This window comes from Pocillopora damicornis, chromosome 8 (genome assembly GCF_964200805.1).
Source record: "Pocillopora damicornis chromosome 8, jaPocDami1.2, whole genome shotgun sequence".
Taxonomy (NCBI): domain Eukaryota; kingdom Metazoa; phylum Cnidaria; class Anthozoa; order Scleractinia; family Pocilloporidae; genus Pocillopora; species Pocillopora damicornis.
Genome location: NC_142677.1, coordinates 3,177,043 through 3,193,128, shown reverse-complemented (window position 1 = coordinate 3,193,128; position 16,086 = coordinate 3,177,043). Strand labels below are relative to the sequence as shown.

The following is a 16,086-nucleotide window of genomic DNA, read 5'->3' as shown; positions in this document are numbered from 1 at the left end:
TGTAGAAAACTGTTTGCATCTTGGATCAGATATTGTCTGCTGACAAGTATCAGCGCATATTTTTGAGCCAAATAGAGGCTCTATGCTGTTATTTTCTTAGAGAAAGTTGCACAATCCTGACAGTTCCAGCCAAATTTTCCCTTGAATTTAGCCTAAAGCAATGAGATAACTACCATTTTCATTCAATTTCTGATATGACATGAAAACACGGCTAAGTCAGGTAACCACTGTTTAGGGCCATTTCTTATATTTTTAGGAAGAAAAACTTCTGATGACATCATTAGCTCTTAATGACAGAACTCCAGCCATGCCCAACTTCTGCAAACTTATGTCAGGTGACCAAGTGTATGACCTCCGAGGCTCCTGCTATTAACCCTTAAACTCCTAAGATCTGATTGTTAATTCTCCCATCCAGTTGTTACACATTTCCTTGTGATTTAGTGACAAGAATTTGGTGTTAAAATCACAATAACAACCTCTAACTGATAAGTTTGAGTATTCTCATTACTTGTTTGTTGGATAGTGTATGGATATTGTAAGGAGAAGTTAGATGTAAATCACTCAGAGAAATACCAGTACATATTGGGACTGAATAAACAGCATATTATAGCTTATTTCATTGATCATGAGGTTGCTTAATCATTTGTCAACTGTAAAGTTCTTTTGAAATGAAGCTTTTTATGACAACTTCTATTGCTGAGAAGTGTTCCTCTGTCAATAAATGACCAGACTGCAAGAAAGGTGGTGATGACCTCTTGTGACTACCATTCATTCATTCGCACTAAATTTTTGTTGTTAAAATAGCTCGAATTCTCCTTGACCTGGACAAGGTGCTTATGTTGGGCTACAAGAAAAAAATTGAGGTACTGAACTACAAGGATGAAGCTTTAACCCTTAAACTCCCAGGATCAGATGGTTAATTCTCCCCTCTAGCTGCTTAACATTTCGTTGTAAATTAGTTATGAGAACTTGGTGCTAATCAAGATAGCAGCTTCTACCTGATAAGTTTGAATATTCTCATTACCTGTTTGCTACTTATTGTATGGATATTATTGGGAGAAGTTTCATGTTAATCACTTCTGGGAGTTAAAGGGTTAAGAAGGTGTATACTAGGTTCTGTAGATATATATATACCAGTCCTTTTTCTAGGCCTTTAAATGGGTGGTTCAAGCTGTTCAGCAGTTCACATTGCATTTTCTATCGTCATGGTCCAAACTCTTTTTAACCTAGACGCCCCTGCTAATGGCGGGCCAAGATAGAAAATATGAGGAGTAAAACTACTAGGATAAAGCTTTGAGGTGATGTATACTATGATTTAATATATAGATTTAGCCAAGCCTAAGAGCGGTGCTCGCATTTTTTTTTTCCCGCACGTCTCAAGGGCACAACGCCTTGCCCTGGCCAGGACTAGAACCCAGGTCGTCTGACTCAGAGCCCAGTGCAATGACCACTGGACTACAGGACAAAGCCGTGGCATTGGGGTGCCCGCGGTACAGTTGACCACGCATGTTAAAAGTAGCACCTTGAATGGTTGTACGGTCGTACATCCAAATTTTTTTGGCTTGATGGGTTCCTACTATTTTGTATAATTATGGGGTTACTCTCTGTGAGCTCTGCTATAATTCTTTATACCCAACCTTGTTAGTGTTCTTTTAAGTTGACCTTTATTTTACCTTAATGAAACAGATACAAAGTATATTATTTTAACAGATCACTATGCATACTTAAATGTAATAACGTAACAAATTTATATTTTCAAAAGATAAAAGGAAAATTCTATAACATATAATTTTCTAAGTGGGACTGCATTGGATTGTGGTGTACAAAGCTGCTAGAGTTGCATGATTTTTCATTGTTTTACTAGGGGGGAGGGAGGAGAGAGCAAAGTGAGACAAATTTTGATTTTAATTTTTAAATAAGGTTAATCAAAAGTTCCTCTAGAAAAATAAAATGAACAACGAAAGTTTGTGACTGTCAGAGGATTCTACATATTTATGGTCAGGGGCTCTTAAAAGCCTCTGAGAACCAGAAGGTAAACTGACACCAATAACCTGGTTCACTGTATTTGTTGTTGGACTTTTCCTGAATGTGTTCTCCATTTCTGTGAGTGCTTCTGAACTTTGTACTTTCACAGCTTGTGTGATATTTTACATAGCAAATAGAATTGGGATCATTCTTGATGCTTCTCTTATTTACTGCTGCCTGACGAAATGTCTGTTTTTATCAGTGGAAGTGGTGTGCACTTAATGGTCAGTAATGGACAGACTGCTTTGCAGTGATGCAGCAATGCAGCCAGAAGAAAGGAGCAGTGGAAGAACTCTACAAATTCCTCATATAGTTTGAACTCACCAGTGGCCCAGTTCACCAACATCTTAGGTTGTTTTGACCTTTCAATCAATTGCAAGTTGATCAGGTTCTGTTGATGGGAATACTAAAGGTTTTGTATTGAGTTAGCTAAAATTACCTATGAGATGTTAGCAACATTTTTTGAGATGTTGGGGTTACAACATTAGATGTTAGTGCACTGGTCACTAGCAAAAAAAATTTGTAGTCAAATTAACCACCCATGTTTTAACAAGTGATCAATGAAAACTTGCAGCTATTTCTTTGCAATGGGTATGAAAGCCCTCTTATCCAAATTTATTGTATTATAGTTTGGTATAGTTTGAAAATCATGAAAATTTTTAACAAAGGGACAGATTCACATGTACACGAGTTATTGAATATTTGTTAACTGTAAAAGAAACTTGATTAAAAATAGATTGAAGCAATTTCCAATTGTGTGTTCATCCTTTAGTTGCTATGGGTGACTAGCACAGAATTTCTCCCTATAAGATCAAGCAGAAAAGTGATGGGAATAAAGAAAAATGTCAATAGGGGGAGTAGTAGTTGATCCGAAACCAAATTCTCCAAAGTAAACATGCGCATCATGGAAAAAAACGAAACATTTATCATGAATAATTTGACAAAAATTTTGAATTTGAAATTTTGAAATCAGAGGACTTGAATTCAGTTATTGCTACTTTTGTTTGATATTGGGAAGGCTTCAACCCCCCTCCCCCTTCCCCAGCTCCTCCCTTTGTCCAATTTTCTCTGTTTCAAAAATCAGGTTAAAGCTCTTTACTCTGTCTGGTATGAATTGACAGCAACACAAATGATAAATCTGTTTACATGATTTATTCAACATTCATCTGTGAAACTTAGGAGTTTTGCCCCTATGTACAAAAATACTCTTATATTTATAAAAATTGCAGAAACCACTACAAATTGGGCAAATTAAAATGACATAAGTCTCTCATCACTTATCTACTGAAGGTATTTTGTCTTAAAAAGCAAGGAGTTCACATGTTTACAATTTGGTTACAATTTAATTGGCAGAAAGTATGAAACTACTTGAACCGGATTGCTTTGACTGAAAAAAATTTTAACACTGAAAGAAAACTTTTAATTCTGGCAAGCAAAATCTGTATTGTATTTACCCATCTGATTCACTTTTAATCTCCAAAAGAACTTCATTAAACTTAACAAAAAACTACTCCTTGTAACAGATATAAGTGATCAAAAGATACAGAAGCATGCAGTAAATTTAGGATCGAAATAAACCAATCATAAAATAATAAAGTTTCCTGAGAGGTCCGAGATTTGTCTGTTTTCTATGCAGTAAGTTTTGTACTTTTCAATGTCATTGCTTCGTTTACAGAAAAAAACTGTTTGACATCCTTTGTTCTCAATAATCATGTTGATTGGTTCATTTTTCTTCATTTCGATCCGATTCAAATAGTCTCGCTGCTCTGAGCGCTTCACAAATTTGGTTTCTGTAATTGTCACTGAGCTGGTTACCTCACATTTTGAACCGTAAGTGGTTAAAAAATAATTTTTTCCTGATTTATCCATTATTTGTCAATAAGCGATTCTATATAACAAGGCTGTAGTGAGACACACTCTTGTCAATTAAACTATTTGCGTATCGTTTCCCAGCTTCTGTGATGTTATTTGCTAAGAAGTTTAACTTACGGGGTGGCCAGCCAATCTGTCCAAGGTTTCAATCAATTTCTGTGCTAACGCGTCTGAAATGTTATTTTCTGAGGGATCTAACGAGCGTAGCTGACATCTTAAGCAGTTGATGGCTTCTGCCAAGTGCTGTACTTCAGTGTCTGAAAGAAATGACGTGAGTACCTGACAGTTGTTGTTTTTGATGGCTTCAGCCAAGTGCTGTGCTGCAATGTCTGAGATGTTATTTGCTGAGAGGTCTAACGTGCGTAGCTGATAGTTGTTGTTGTTGATGGCGTTAGTCAAGTGCTGTGCTCCAATGTCTGAGATGTTATTGTACGGGAGGAATAACGTGCGTAGCTGACAGTTGTTGTTGTTGATGGCTTCAGCCAAGTACTGTGCTCCAATGTCTGAGATGTTATTTAATGAGAGGTTTAACTCGCGTAGCTGACAGTTGTTGTTGTTGATGGCTTCAGCCAAGTACTGTGCTCCAATGTCTGAGATGTTATTAAACGGGAGGATTAACGCGCGTAGCTGACAGTTGTTGTTGTTGATGGCGTCAGCCAAGTGCTGTGCTCCAATGTCTGAGATGTTATTTAATGAGAGGTTTAACTCGCGTAGCTGACAGTTGTTGTTGTTGATGGCTTCAGCCAAGTGCTGTGCTCCAATGTCTGAGATGTTAGTTGCTGTGAGGTCTAACGTGCGTAGCTGACAGTTGTTGTTGTTGATGGCTTCAGCCAAGTGCTGTGCTCCAACGTGTGAGATGTTATTTAATGAGAGGTTTAACGTGCGTAGCTGACAGTTGTTGTTGTTGATGGCTTCAGCCAAGTGCTTTGCTCCAACGTTTGAGATGTTATTTGCTGAGAGGATTAACGTGCGTAGCTGACAGTTGTTGTTGATGGCTTCAGCCAAGTGCTGTGCTCCAACGTGTGAGATGTTATTTGCTGAGAGGTTTAACGTGCGTAGCTGACAGTTGTTGTTGTTGATGGCTTCAGCTAAATACTTTGCTCCTTCGTCTGTCAATTGATTTCCTCCGAGGCGTAACCATCTCAGTTGAGATTTACTACATTTTAACAACTTACAAATTTCAAAACAACCTAATGGACCAAAGTTATTGTAAGCCAAATCTAAATGTGAAATTTGTTGAACATTCGTAATTACAGTAGCCAATGAAGCACAATCAACAGGTGTGAGTTGACAACGAACAAAATTTACCGAAATAAAGTTAATTTGCTGTAGTTTTCTCTGAACTATTTCCTCCATCTCACTGCTTTCGGTAACACATTTAAATAATGTCACTGCTAAATGTTTTTTGTCTTCAGTCGGCCAACGCATTACTTTCCTTGGCTCCGTATCCTCTGGCAACTCTTTGTCGTTGAACCCGTTTTCTTTCTCTTCAGTTTCCACAGGAAGAAGGTCTGTGATGATTTCACTCGGTAGTTTTTCTTTCTCGTTCATTAGTCCTGCTAGAAACTGAAAAACCAGCTGCCATTTGCCGTCCTCGATGTTTATTGAAACAAAGTTTCTCAATTCTGTTTCACTCATGTTCGCTAGGTGCCTCGCAGCGAAAAACTCTTGCATTGTTAAATGGATGAAACAGAATTGTTGTTCACGTTTTAACGCAACAGTTTCACGGTCAAGTAAGCGGTGAAAAAGAGCGCTGTCTTCCATTCCGCGTACTTCATTTCCTCCAAAGACTAGCCTTCCTTCTTTAATTCCTTCAAATGCCATTTTTTCCAGTTTCTCGAATTTCTTTTCCACTTCAGGGGGCAAATCGTCTGATTCAAAGTCTTCGCGGGTGAAATTCTGGCCACGGAATTCTTCGTTGTGGCCTAAGTAAAAAATTTTCACAGCTTTCTTGTAAATATCTGTTAATTTCGTTGGTAGGCTTAGACTCTTAGAACCATAGAACTTCACCATTTGAAATAGACTTGAGCAAATGATGAAGCAACTCGCAGGAATATAGCATAGAGAGAGAATGTTCCTGTTGCCGCCGATGTGTCGCCACATTGTTTCGCCCGCATGCTTGTCCTCTTCAGCAAATTTGGTTACGTGCTCTTCGACTTGTTCGGATGAGAAGCCGAGGATCTCAAAGACTTTGTCGAAAGAAAGACGTTCGATGCATGACAAAGCCGTTGGTCTTGTGGTTGTCAAAACGGCAGCTCCGTTGAGAAGTTTCCCAGACGCAAGCTTCTCGTAAAGAGCAGACATGGGCATCTTCTCGTCTACATGGTTTCTGAATTTAGGATCGAAATTTTCCTCGCCGATCTTTGAGTTCTGTTTAAATTCATCGATTCCATCGAAAACAAGAAGAACTTTCTGGGGGTTCTCAAGGACGTAATTCCAGACTTCATCATCCATGTGTTTTGAGGGGGAATGTTCTGACAAAGTGAGCAGTTCCCTGAGGCTTAGGTTGGCTGCAGCGTTGAATGCTCTGAATTTGAAGAAGAAAGTAGCATCAAAATGGAGTTTAGCATCAGGCGTTTTATGAAATACTTTGTTTAATGCCCAGTCCCTGAGAACTTTGGAACAACAAAGTGTCTTTCCGATTCCGGGACGACCAACAATCAACACTTTTTTGTTTTCGTGGTTAATAATGTCCTCCGGCCCTCTAGGTGTTGTGTTTTTCTCACCCGATCTGGCGTAGACTTCGAGTTTCTGCTGTCTGTCTCCAGTAAAGTCATAATTAGCCATGTCTGGAACAACGACAAGTTTTGTGTAAATCTGATCCAGAGTCAAATGTTTAGCTGGGTGTCTTTCGCCGGGAGTACTTGAAAAAGGCGACCGGAGTTGGGGAGGTTTATTTGTCTGTTCTTTAATAATTTTCTTTGTACCCTCGATGAATTCCTGAAGCGGTGGTTTTCGGGGTTTTTCAGGCTCGCTTGGTAGATGTGGGATGTTCGTTTCATGCTCCGTTCTTTGTTTTCGCTGCCGAGGATCTTGTTTTAATGCGGTCGCGGTGGTAGCATTTTGTGAGCTGCCATGGAAGGGATTCAGGTGAGCTTTTAGAAAGTTTGAATTTTTCATGAAACTGTTTTCTTTCCACGCACGTAGCAAAATATAGACGGTTTCCATCAGAATTCCAAAGAGAAAAATTCCGTTCACGATAAGAACAGCGCGCATCCAAGAGTTTTTCTTAGTTGCTCACTGATTATGACACTCGTGCAAGGTTAAGGTGGCGTTTTGCATAACGCCAGTAGAATTCCTTGGCTGATTCCCCTCAGAGGTTAGATGACAAGAAAAGCTGGAGGGAAAGTCCCGAGGGTAAAGAACCTGAGTTTGTAGGACCATAAAGAGAACTCCTAAAACAATCCTTGCGACAAGCTGAGAGCAGTAAGCGATAAAGAGCTTTTTTCCAGCTTTCTCTTGGTCGGGCGACTGTCTCTCGAGATCATCGTTCCGAGCGCTTGACGACAGTCGATCGACTGTAGGGCTCGCTATTTGGGAGTAAATAGCACAGACAGTTGCAATGAGGAAAAAGTTCATGGTGACGAAGCCATAGGTAGCAACATCGTGTTTGTTATACTGCTTCTCGTATAACTCGAAACATCTTCCACGTACAAGGTCGATGTTTTCACTGTTTGCCCCGCCACAGCGGAAATCATACCTGGATTCGCTGCTTTCTGCGTCTGCAAAAATTCCAAGGAAGATTACACCGATTAGAATCCAAACAACAACTGCGGCATGGCTGACTCTGTTAAATGTTTTTGGTGCAAGTAATTCCTTGAGATTATCCATTGTTTGCGTTTGTATTCTCACTGTTTTCGATTAGATGCAAATCGCATTATGTCGTAAGTTGAAATAATGAAAGTGTGGTGGTCTTCCGGTCGGTCATTGCTCCAGATTTTACGGTTTATTTATGGAAACAAATACGATTTTAATTCTTGGCAAAGTGAGCGGCTGTCAAGTAGTTATCACACGCCATCTTTTTCTCGGCTACTCAGGAAGCTGATATGGGAAACTATGACAGGAAACTGAAATGGACACATGTGCTGCCAGATTTAATCTGAAGCAATAGAGGATTACGAGTGTGGCGAAGGATTTTGCTTTTTAAGGCAAATTGCACCCTTAGTAGTGTTATCACAAAAGAAATTGTAAATTGTTACTGAACGTTCTCCTTTACCTTCCCCTTCCACCTAAGTCGAAGTAATTTACTAAGTATGATCGCCTCTAAACACGGCTTGGTCGTTCAACGTTCATTTTTCCAACTAGTTTTCAAAATCGTGTGCTTTTTCGATTGACTTGTACGATTGACAACCGAGATACAAAAGTGAAGACATGGGAGACATCACCGTGTTAAAAATAAAACCTCGGATTTTTAGCGTCATTTGTTTTCTATTGTACTACTTTTTAGAGATTTGCATTGATGTAGAGTACCCCGTTAATTTTTTTCCCCAAAAGATATGGGATAACAATAAGCACTAAAAACCACAGGAGTGATCCTCGCAACAATAAGCCAAATTTGATATCTCTCTCGCTTCATGTGGCCTCGTAGCTTAGTTGGTAGACGCCCAACTGACATCTGCGAGGCACGGGTTCGAATCCCGTCCAAATGTGAATCTTATTAAGCTTTTTTCTCCGCGATTGCTTTTACTTCAGCTTTCTTGCAAATATCATAACTTAAGTTCTACAATTATGGGAACTTAATTTCGCGGGTACTTAATTTTGCGATTGTGGTGAGATGGTATTTTGCGGGGTTACATATTCGCGATTTCAATGCAAGGCCGGCACTTCTGAAACGTAGGCATGCAAAATTTTTTTTTGGTTGGGTTGAGATAGGACGATTTGAGTAACTTGTTTTTTCAATTTTGTGAAAGAAAAAGAGCATCAACTTTCAAAGTTTCAAACAAAAATACTTTCCAATGGAAAGGAAATGAGACCCTTCTATTTTCTATGAAATAAACATAGACACACCTATTTTGTGATCTGTTGTCGCTGTTATCTGAACAATTTTAAGGTAGCTGGAAACAGTTTTCCGAGAAGCCTACTGACTACATTCAAAGCGCTCAAAAACCGACTTTCCTTCTTCGCAGCCAAACCAATTTTTGCACGTCGTGACCAAAGAATTGACGTTTGAGATAGTGGAAGTTGCATGACAACTGCTACTATTATGCTAATGTTATGGGGAATTCCCGTTAATCAGTTTTTGAGGACGGTCTCCAAAATTACCGATAGATTTTCCGAAAACTTTAGGATTTCCTATTTTGAGATAAGGCCTCGCAGCTGAGTGAATTTAAACAAATTAAATCAAGCCGTTTCAAAATTATGATGCTGCTAAGCGACAGTTGATTTAACTAGCGCGACACGATACAAATTACGGCGAGAGCTCTAAATCGCGGTCTATTCAGTAGATTATATTTGTGTTTCGTCGGAGAATTTTTATTCTGTTCTTAGCTGTTGTGTTTAGTTTGGAACTTTTTCGTTGAGTCGAGGAGAAACTACGGCGTCACTAATCATGAGTAATTGCATGTAGCTCTAATATTCACGGAGCAAAAGAGGAAAAACGAGCGAAATCATTTTGGCCTACAGCCCGACGGCAGACGCGATTTTCAAATTATTTAGATAAATTCCATGTATTCAGGCAAAACTTTTTACTATAGTACCACCGTCCATATATTTAAACAGAAGACTGTACAAAGATCATGGGGACAGAAGTAAACCTAGTAGAGGGGGTGGGGGATAACCCATTCTAACTTATCCGCGTCTGAACTACGAACACCTTCCTAGTGTCCCCTTTGTAGCACGTTAAAGATCTTTTCCCTAACTTAATTTCTAGAACAATGACAGCGTAAAAAAAAGGTTTTGTTTGTCTTTCAAAATGGCGACCAACTTTTTTTAAATTGGCTACCACTTTGATGAATTTAGGAGCCAAGTGGCTATCAGAAAAAAAAATTAATTTCACGCCCTGTGTATGCAGTGAAACATGGATTTTTAACCCTTTCACCCCCAAGATCTCATAAGTAATTCTCCTTCCGGTCTCCAGTACAATTTTTGCAATTTTGGTTGGGAGAATTTGGGTTTGGATCAACTAATAATCCCCTGATTGATATTTCTCTTTATTCTTCTCACTTGTCTGCTTGATAATGTATTGACATTGTAAGGAGAAATTCTGCCTTGGTCATTTATCGAAGTTAAAGGGTTAATTAAACCTTTATCCCAAGGAATGACTTGCATCTAATTTCTCTTTGCAGTAACACTGCAGAATAAAAACATTAGGTGTAAAGAAAATGATCCCTCACCAAACAAACTTTTGACTGTTACACAAATTCTCCTTCACAACTCCATAGACAATGTATAAAGAACAGTATGGAGAACATGCATACTGATGCTAGGGTCTGAAAGGTAAACACTCACCTTGGAATCAAGGCCTTAGCTTCTTCTGCTGTGTCAGGACATAAATTGGCCAAACAGGCCAGTTCAAACTTGTGCAGTTTCTTCTTGCCCAGCAAACTATAACAAGAAGTTTGGATTGTCAGAAACTGAAAATAAAGTTGAACTTCATAGCAACAATCAGTCTGGGGTAAAACTAACAAGCAGATGAGAGAAGGTGGTTGTTTTACAGAGGCCACTATTCTGTTTAAAAAAATAGTTTCTATTTTGCTGAGCATCAGTTCAGTGATAGATCACAGATGACATCAAATGTGATAAGAAAAAAAAAGTGTCAGAGATGACATCATATGTGATAAGGAAAAAAAAAAGTGGCTCATGAGGTACAACAGAATATCACTGATGTTATTATATTTTGACATGTTCTGCGATCTTTTACTGAACAGAGCCGTAGCAATATGGAAACACTATGTTTTATAGGATGGAAAAGCAAGATGTTGTTAACCCTTTAACTCTCATGAGTGACCACAACAGAATTTCTCCTTACAATATCAATACAATATCAAACAGACAATTAATTAGGGGATTATTAGTTGATGCAATACCAAATTCTTAAACCTACCATCACAAGAACTATATGGCAGACAGTAAGGAGAATTACTGGTGAGATCTCGGGAGATAAAGGGTTAATGATGACATCATCTATGCATCTTTCCTCCAATAGATTATATAAACTAAAATATCCTCTATTATTCACCTCTAGAGTAGGAAAATCTTTCCTGTTTCTGTTCATATGCCACAGAAATAGTCTTATCAGTCAAGCATCACTGATCAGTTGCTCTTAATGTCTGGAAAGATTGCCCTTTGATTCACAAACACAACACTCTCATATTTTACTTTAAGAATTAGCCAGCATGTTATGACAAGATCTATTTTTTTAACCCTTTAACTTTTAAAAGTGATTAGAATGTAACTTCTCCATATAATATCCATACATAATCCAGCAAACAGGTTATGAGGATACTCAAACTTATCAGGCAGAAGTTGAAACTCTTGATCTCACACCAAATTCTTGAAACTAATTTACAAGGAGATGAGTAGAAACGAGAAAGGAGAAATAACAATTCGATCTTGGTAATTTCAGGGTTGAGCATTTTCTCTCTCTGAGGTTTCTTTGTACGTGTATCAGCATTGAATTAATTTCATTCTGTTACCTTCTCACTTGAGCGATGGTTTCTCTGTTTTTATATCGACTAAACTTCTGTGTGTAGTTAAGGGTTTTCATGAAAACTTCCGATAGTTCTTGCTCTTCTTCTGCTCCTTCGTTCTGCGTCTTTCTGTGTTCCAACAACATGTACACTTCGGAGTTTAACAATGTTTCCGCACTTTCAAATTCTAGAAAGCGAATGGTGATACACTTAAATTAAAAATTGTATGCTTCAGTTTCCCGCCCTTATCTATAATGTGAGTGGGGCCGCCACTCTGCTGAGTATTATAGAAATCAAAGAGATCTCGCGTACAAAGGCGATCCTACTTAGTGAAATGTATGAAGAAGAGGATAAATTTTTCTTTTCTGAGGGACATCAGGATGAAATACTTTTTGTGTTACTTAATCAGTGCGTCAAATAATCATATCTCTGCAAAATCATGAAAAACAGAATAGCTCAAACCTTTTGGAAACTGTAGTTCTGTAGCATCTTCTTCTGTTGGTTGAGCAGATGTCCCCCCTGTCGCCATGTTGGATGAACTTAGCTTAGTAACCGCTGATAGAAAATTAGTAGTTTCCAGGCCACAACGGGCTTGGATAGTTGCTGCTCACAAATTTTTGTCGTATCAGAGATAGATAATGACAAATGACTAATACGAATACATTGATTAAACTGTCCATCTGATCATTCTGAATTCCTGTCAGATCTGGAGGGACAGCTGAAACAAATATGGCCTGTATGGCGACCATGCAAACAAAGCAGAATGTATACGGCCGGGAGTATCGCATGCCGCCTTCTTCGATGGTTTTGCAGCTCTGCATACTGTGCCAATAATTCTTGAGCGCACAACGCAAAACGCAAAAGGAGAACCGATTAAGTTTAATCCTTTGCCCGGTTACCTTATAACTTAAGGTGTTTACAGCAGAATTCTTTAGGCTTCGGGTATAGGCTGGCATTCTGGTCAGATGTACATACACAACGTTACATTGGAGCCGTGGATGTAGAAATAACGTAAGTACTGATAAATCTGACATACCTTTTTTAACGAGTGGTGTATTTGTGGAGCCTTTCACTTATCAAACCATTCAAAGTTACTACACGAAAGACTTAGTAAGTGCTTTATGCTAAGAAGTCAGCAAAGTTACTCTCAATTATTTTACTTTATTATGACGGAAATCTTGGGTTATTCTATTCTGCGAAACGAAACGAAGCTATGTGAGAATTAACGAAACTAATGGAATAATGCAGATATATTTTCTCATAAGATAAAGATAACTTTCAAAAGATTTTGGAGTAATCGTCAATTGATAAGAAGGATTTTTATTCATTTCGCAAAGTAGTAATTTCAGAAGAGTTACTATTTTGCGAAATCGACTATTTTCAGCTTGCGGTGACAACGTGACCTCTTCCATGTCACAAAAATACATTTAAACATTACAAAAATATCACCAAAGATTTTGGCCTCTTCTCATTTTCTGAAACTGTTTTAAACATATTTTGCAATGTAGTAATTTATCTCTACATCATTATCCCAGTCGTGCTCAGTATGTGCAAATTGAGTTCATGTAACCCAGCATGTGACTGCTAAGATGCCAAAATACCCTTTGAGAGCTGTTATAAGCATATCGCTATGTCCTCTGTGGCATAAATTTATGAAATAGCCCTTTTTATGATCCATCAAATATTTTTTTGGGCAGGTGATTGGTCTAAACTCATCACATAACTGTACATTCCCCAGCTATTCCCTTAGCTAAAACTAGGGGATATCCAAGGATATCACCCAAGTGAACCTCCACAATTTTCAAAACTTATGTCCACTATGATTATTCTTCTTTTGCAACTTGATTTCAGATAACAGAGTATTTTATGATTGTCACAGAAGAAGGGAAATACTCATTTGTTTATAAGGTCATACTAGAAAACACTCAAAAGAAAACATCCCAAACAGCAAAGAATAAGCTGTTCACAAACATTTTTCTATGCACATTGGAAAATATTCAAAGGATATAAAGCACAATAGCTTCTATTTGCATAAAAATATGCTTGTGTATTTGTCCTTGGACATTATCTGTTTCTTGAAGCTCACAGTTTTCCCAGAGCTTCACTTGTAGAAAACTGTTTGCATCTTGGATCAGATATTGTCTGCTGACAAGTATCAGCGCATATTTTTGAGCCAAATAGAGGCTCTATGCTGTTATTTTCTTAGAGAAAGTTGTACAATCCTGACAGTTCCAGCCAAATTTTCCCTTGAATTTTGCCTAAAGCAGTGAGATAACTACCATTTTCATTCAATTTCTGATATGACATGAAAACAAGGCTAAGTCTGGTAACCACTGTTTAGGGCCATTTCTTACATTTTTAAGAAGAAATACTTCTGATTACATCATTAGCTCTTAATGACAGAAGTCCAGCCATGCCTAACTTCTGCAAACTTATGTCAGGTCACCAAGTGTATGACTTCCGAGGCTCCTGCTATTAACCCTTAATCTCCCAGGATCTGATGGTTAATTCTCCCCTCTAGCTGCTTAACATTTTGTTGTAAATTAGTTATGAGAACTTGGTGCTAATCAAGATAGCAGCTTCTACCTGATAAGTTTGAATATTCTCATTACCTGTTTGCTACTTATTGTATGGATATTATAGGGAGAAGTTTCATGTTAATCACTTCTGGGAGTTAAAGGGTTAAGAAGGTGTATACTAGGTTCTGTAGATATATATATCAGTCCTTTTTCTAGGCCTTTAAATGGGTGGTTCAAGCTGTTCAGCAGTTCACATTGCATTTTCTATCGTCATGGTCCAAACTCTTTTTAACCTTGACGCCCCTGCTAATGGCGGGCCAAGATAGAAAATATGAGGAGTAAAACTACTAGGATAAAGATTTGAGATGATGTATACTATGATTTAATATATAGATTTAGCCAAGCCTAAAAGCGGAGCTCGCATTTTTTTTTTCCTGCATGTCTCAAGGGCACAACGCCTTGCCCTGGCCAGGACTAGAACCCAGGTCGTCTGACTCAGAGCCCAGTGCAATGACCACTGGACTACAGGACAAAGCCGTGGCATTGGGGTGACCGCAGTACAGTTGACCACGCATGTTAAAAGTAGCACCTTGAATGGTTGTACGGTTGTACATCCAAATTTTTTTGGCTTGATGGGTTACTACTATTTTGGATAATTATGGGGTTACTCTCTGTGAGGTCCGCTATAATTCTTTATACCCAACCTTGTTAGTGTTCTTTTATGTTGACCTTTATTTTACCTTAATGAAACAGATACAAAGTATATTATTTCAACAGATCACTATGCATACTTAAATGTAATAATGTAACAAAAGATAAAAAGGAAAATTCTATAACATATAATTTTCTAAGTGGGACTGCATTGGATTGTGGTGTACAAAGCTGCTAGAGTTGCATGATTTTTCATTGTTTTACTGGGGGGGGGGAGGGAGGAGAGAGCAAAGCGAGACAAATTTTGATTTAATTTTTAAATAAGGTTCATTGAAAGTTCCTCTAGAAAAATAAAATGAACAACGAAAGTTTGTGACTGTCAGAGGATTCTACATATTTATGGTCAGGGGCTCTTAAAAGCCTCTGAGAACCAGAAGGTAAACTGACACCAATAACCCGGTTCACAGTATTGGTTGTTGGACTTTTCCTGAATGTGTTCTCCATTTCTGTGAGTGCTTCTGAACTTTGTACTTTCACAGCTTGTGTGATATTTTACATAGCAAATAGAATTGGGATCATTCTTGATGCTTCTCTTATTTACTGCTGCTTGACGAAATGTCTGTTTTTATCAGTGGAAGTGGTGTGCACTTAATGGTCAGTAATGGACAGACTGCTTTGCAGTGATGCAGCAATGCAGCCAGAAGAAAGGAGCAGTGGAAGAACTCTACAAATTCCTCACATAGTTTGAACTCACCAGTGGCCCAGTTCACCAACATCTTAGGTTGTTTTGACCTTTCAATCCATTGCAAGTTGATCAGGTTCTGTTGATGGGAATACTAAAGGTTTTGTATTGAGTTAGCAAAAATTACCTATGAGATGTTAGCAACATTTTTTGAGATGTTGGGGTTACAACATTAGATGTTAGTGCACTGGTCACTAGCAAAAAAAATTTGTAGTCAAAACAACCACCTATGTTTTAACAAGTGATCAATGAAAACTTGCAGCTATTTCTTTGCAATGGGTATGAAAGCCCTCTTATCCAAATTTGTTGTATTATAGGTATTAGTTTGAAAGTCATGAAAATTTTAACAAAGGGACAGATTCACATGTACACGAGTTATTGAATATTTGTTAACTGTAAAAGAAACTTGATTAAAAATAGATTGAAGCAATTTCCAATGGTGTGTTCATCCTTTAGTTGCTATGGGTGACTAGCACAGAATTTCTCCCTATAAGATCAAGCAGAAAAGTGATGGAAATAAAGAAAAATGTCAATAGGGGGAGTAGTAGTTGATCCGAAACCAAATTCTCCAAGTAAACATGCGCATCATGGAAAAAAACTAAACATTTATCATGAATAATTTTGACAAAAATTTTGAATAACTGCATGG

General features: G+C 38.1%; 1 protein-coding gene, 1 long non-coding RNA gene and 1 pseudogene across 3 annotated transcripts; 1 reads left to right on the top strand and 2 right to left on the bottom strand.

Annotated features, from left to right (window-relative positions):
- Positions 1–1,641: 1,641 nt before the first annotated feature.
- LOC149040954 (DNA-directed RNA polymerase II subunit RPB4-like) lies at positions 1,642–12,123 on the bottom strand. The gene is made up of 4 exons (XM_089180063.1): positions 11,988–12,123; positions 11,532–11,712; positions 10,345–10,440; positions 1,642–2,416 (listed from the first exon to the last, which is right to left on the bottom strand). Exons 1-4 carry the CDS (start codon positions 12,052–12,054, stop codon positions 2,410–2,412), a joined length of 351 nt encoding a protein of 116 aa, XP_089036189.1. The 5' UTR covers positions 12,055–12,123; the 3' UTR covers positions 1,642–2,409.
- LOC149040953 (uncharacterized) lies at positions 2,320–15,867 on the top strand. The gene is made up of 2 exons (XR_016179070.1): positions 2,320–2,437; positions 15,538–15,867. It is a non-coding gene; the product is annotated as an uncharacterized LOC149040953 (long non-coding RNA).
- On the bottom strand, positions 3,163–8,734 carry LOC149040955 (uncharacterized; annotated as a pseudogene). The gene has a single exon (XR_016179068.1). The product of XR_016179068.1 is annotated as an uncharacterized LOC149040955 (transcript).
- Positions 15,868–16,086: the final 219 nt, after the last annotated feature.

Coding starts and splice junctions, on each gene's coding strand:
- LOC149040954 (XM_089180063.1), bottom strand. CDS start 12,054: ATGGCGACAGGGGGGACATCTGCTCAACCAACAGAAGAAGATGCTACA. Junction 11,713..11,987: donor AGAACTACAGTTTCCAAAAG/GTTTGAGCTATT, acceptor TTCGCTTTCTAG/AATTTGAAAGTGCGGAAACA. Junction 10,441..11,531: donor ACCATCGCTCAAGTGAGAAG/GTAACAGAATGA, acceptor TTCTTGTTATAG/TTTGCTGGGCAAGAAGAAAC.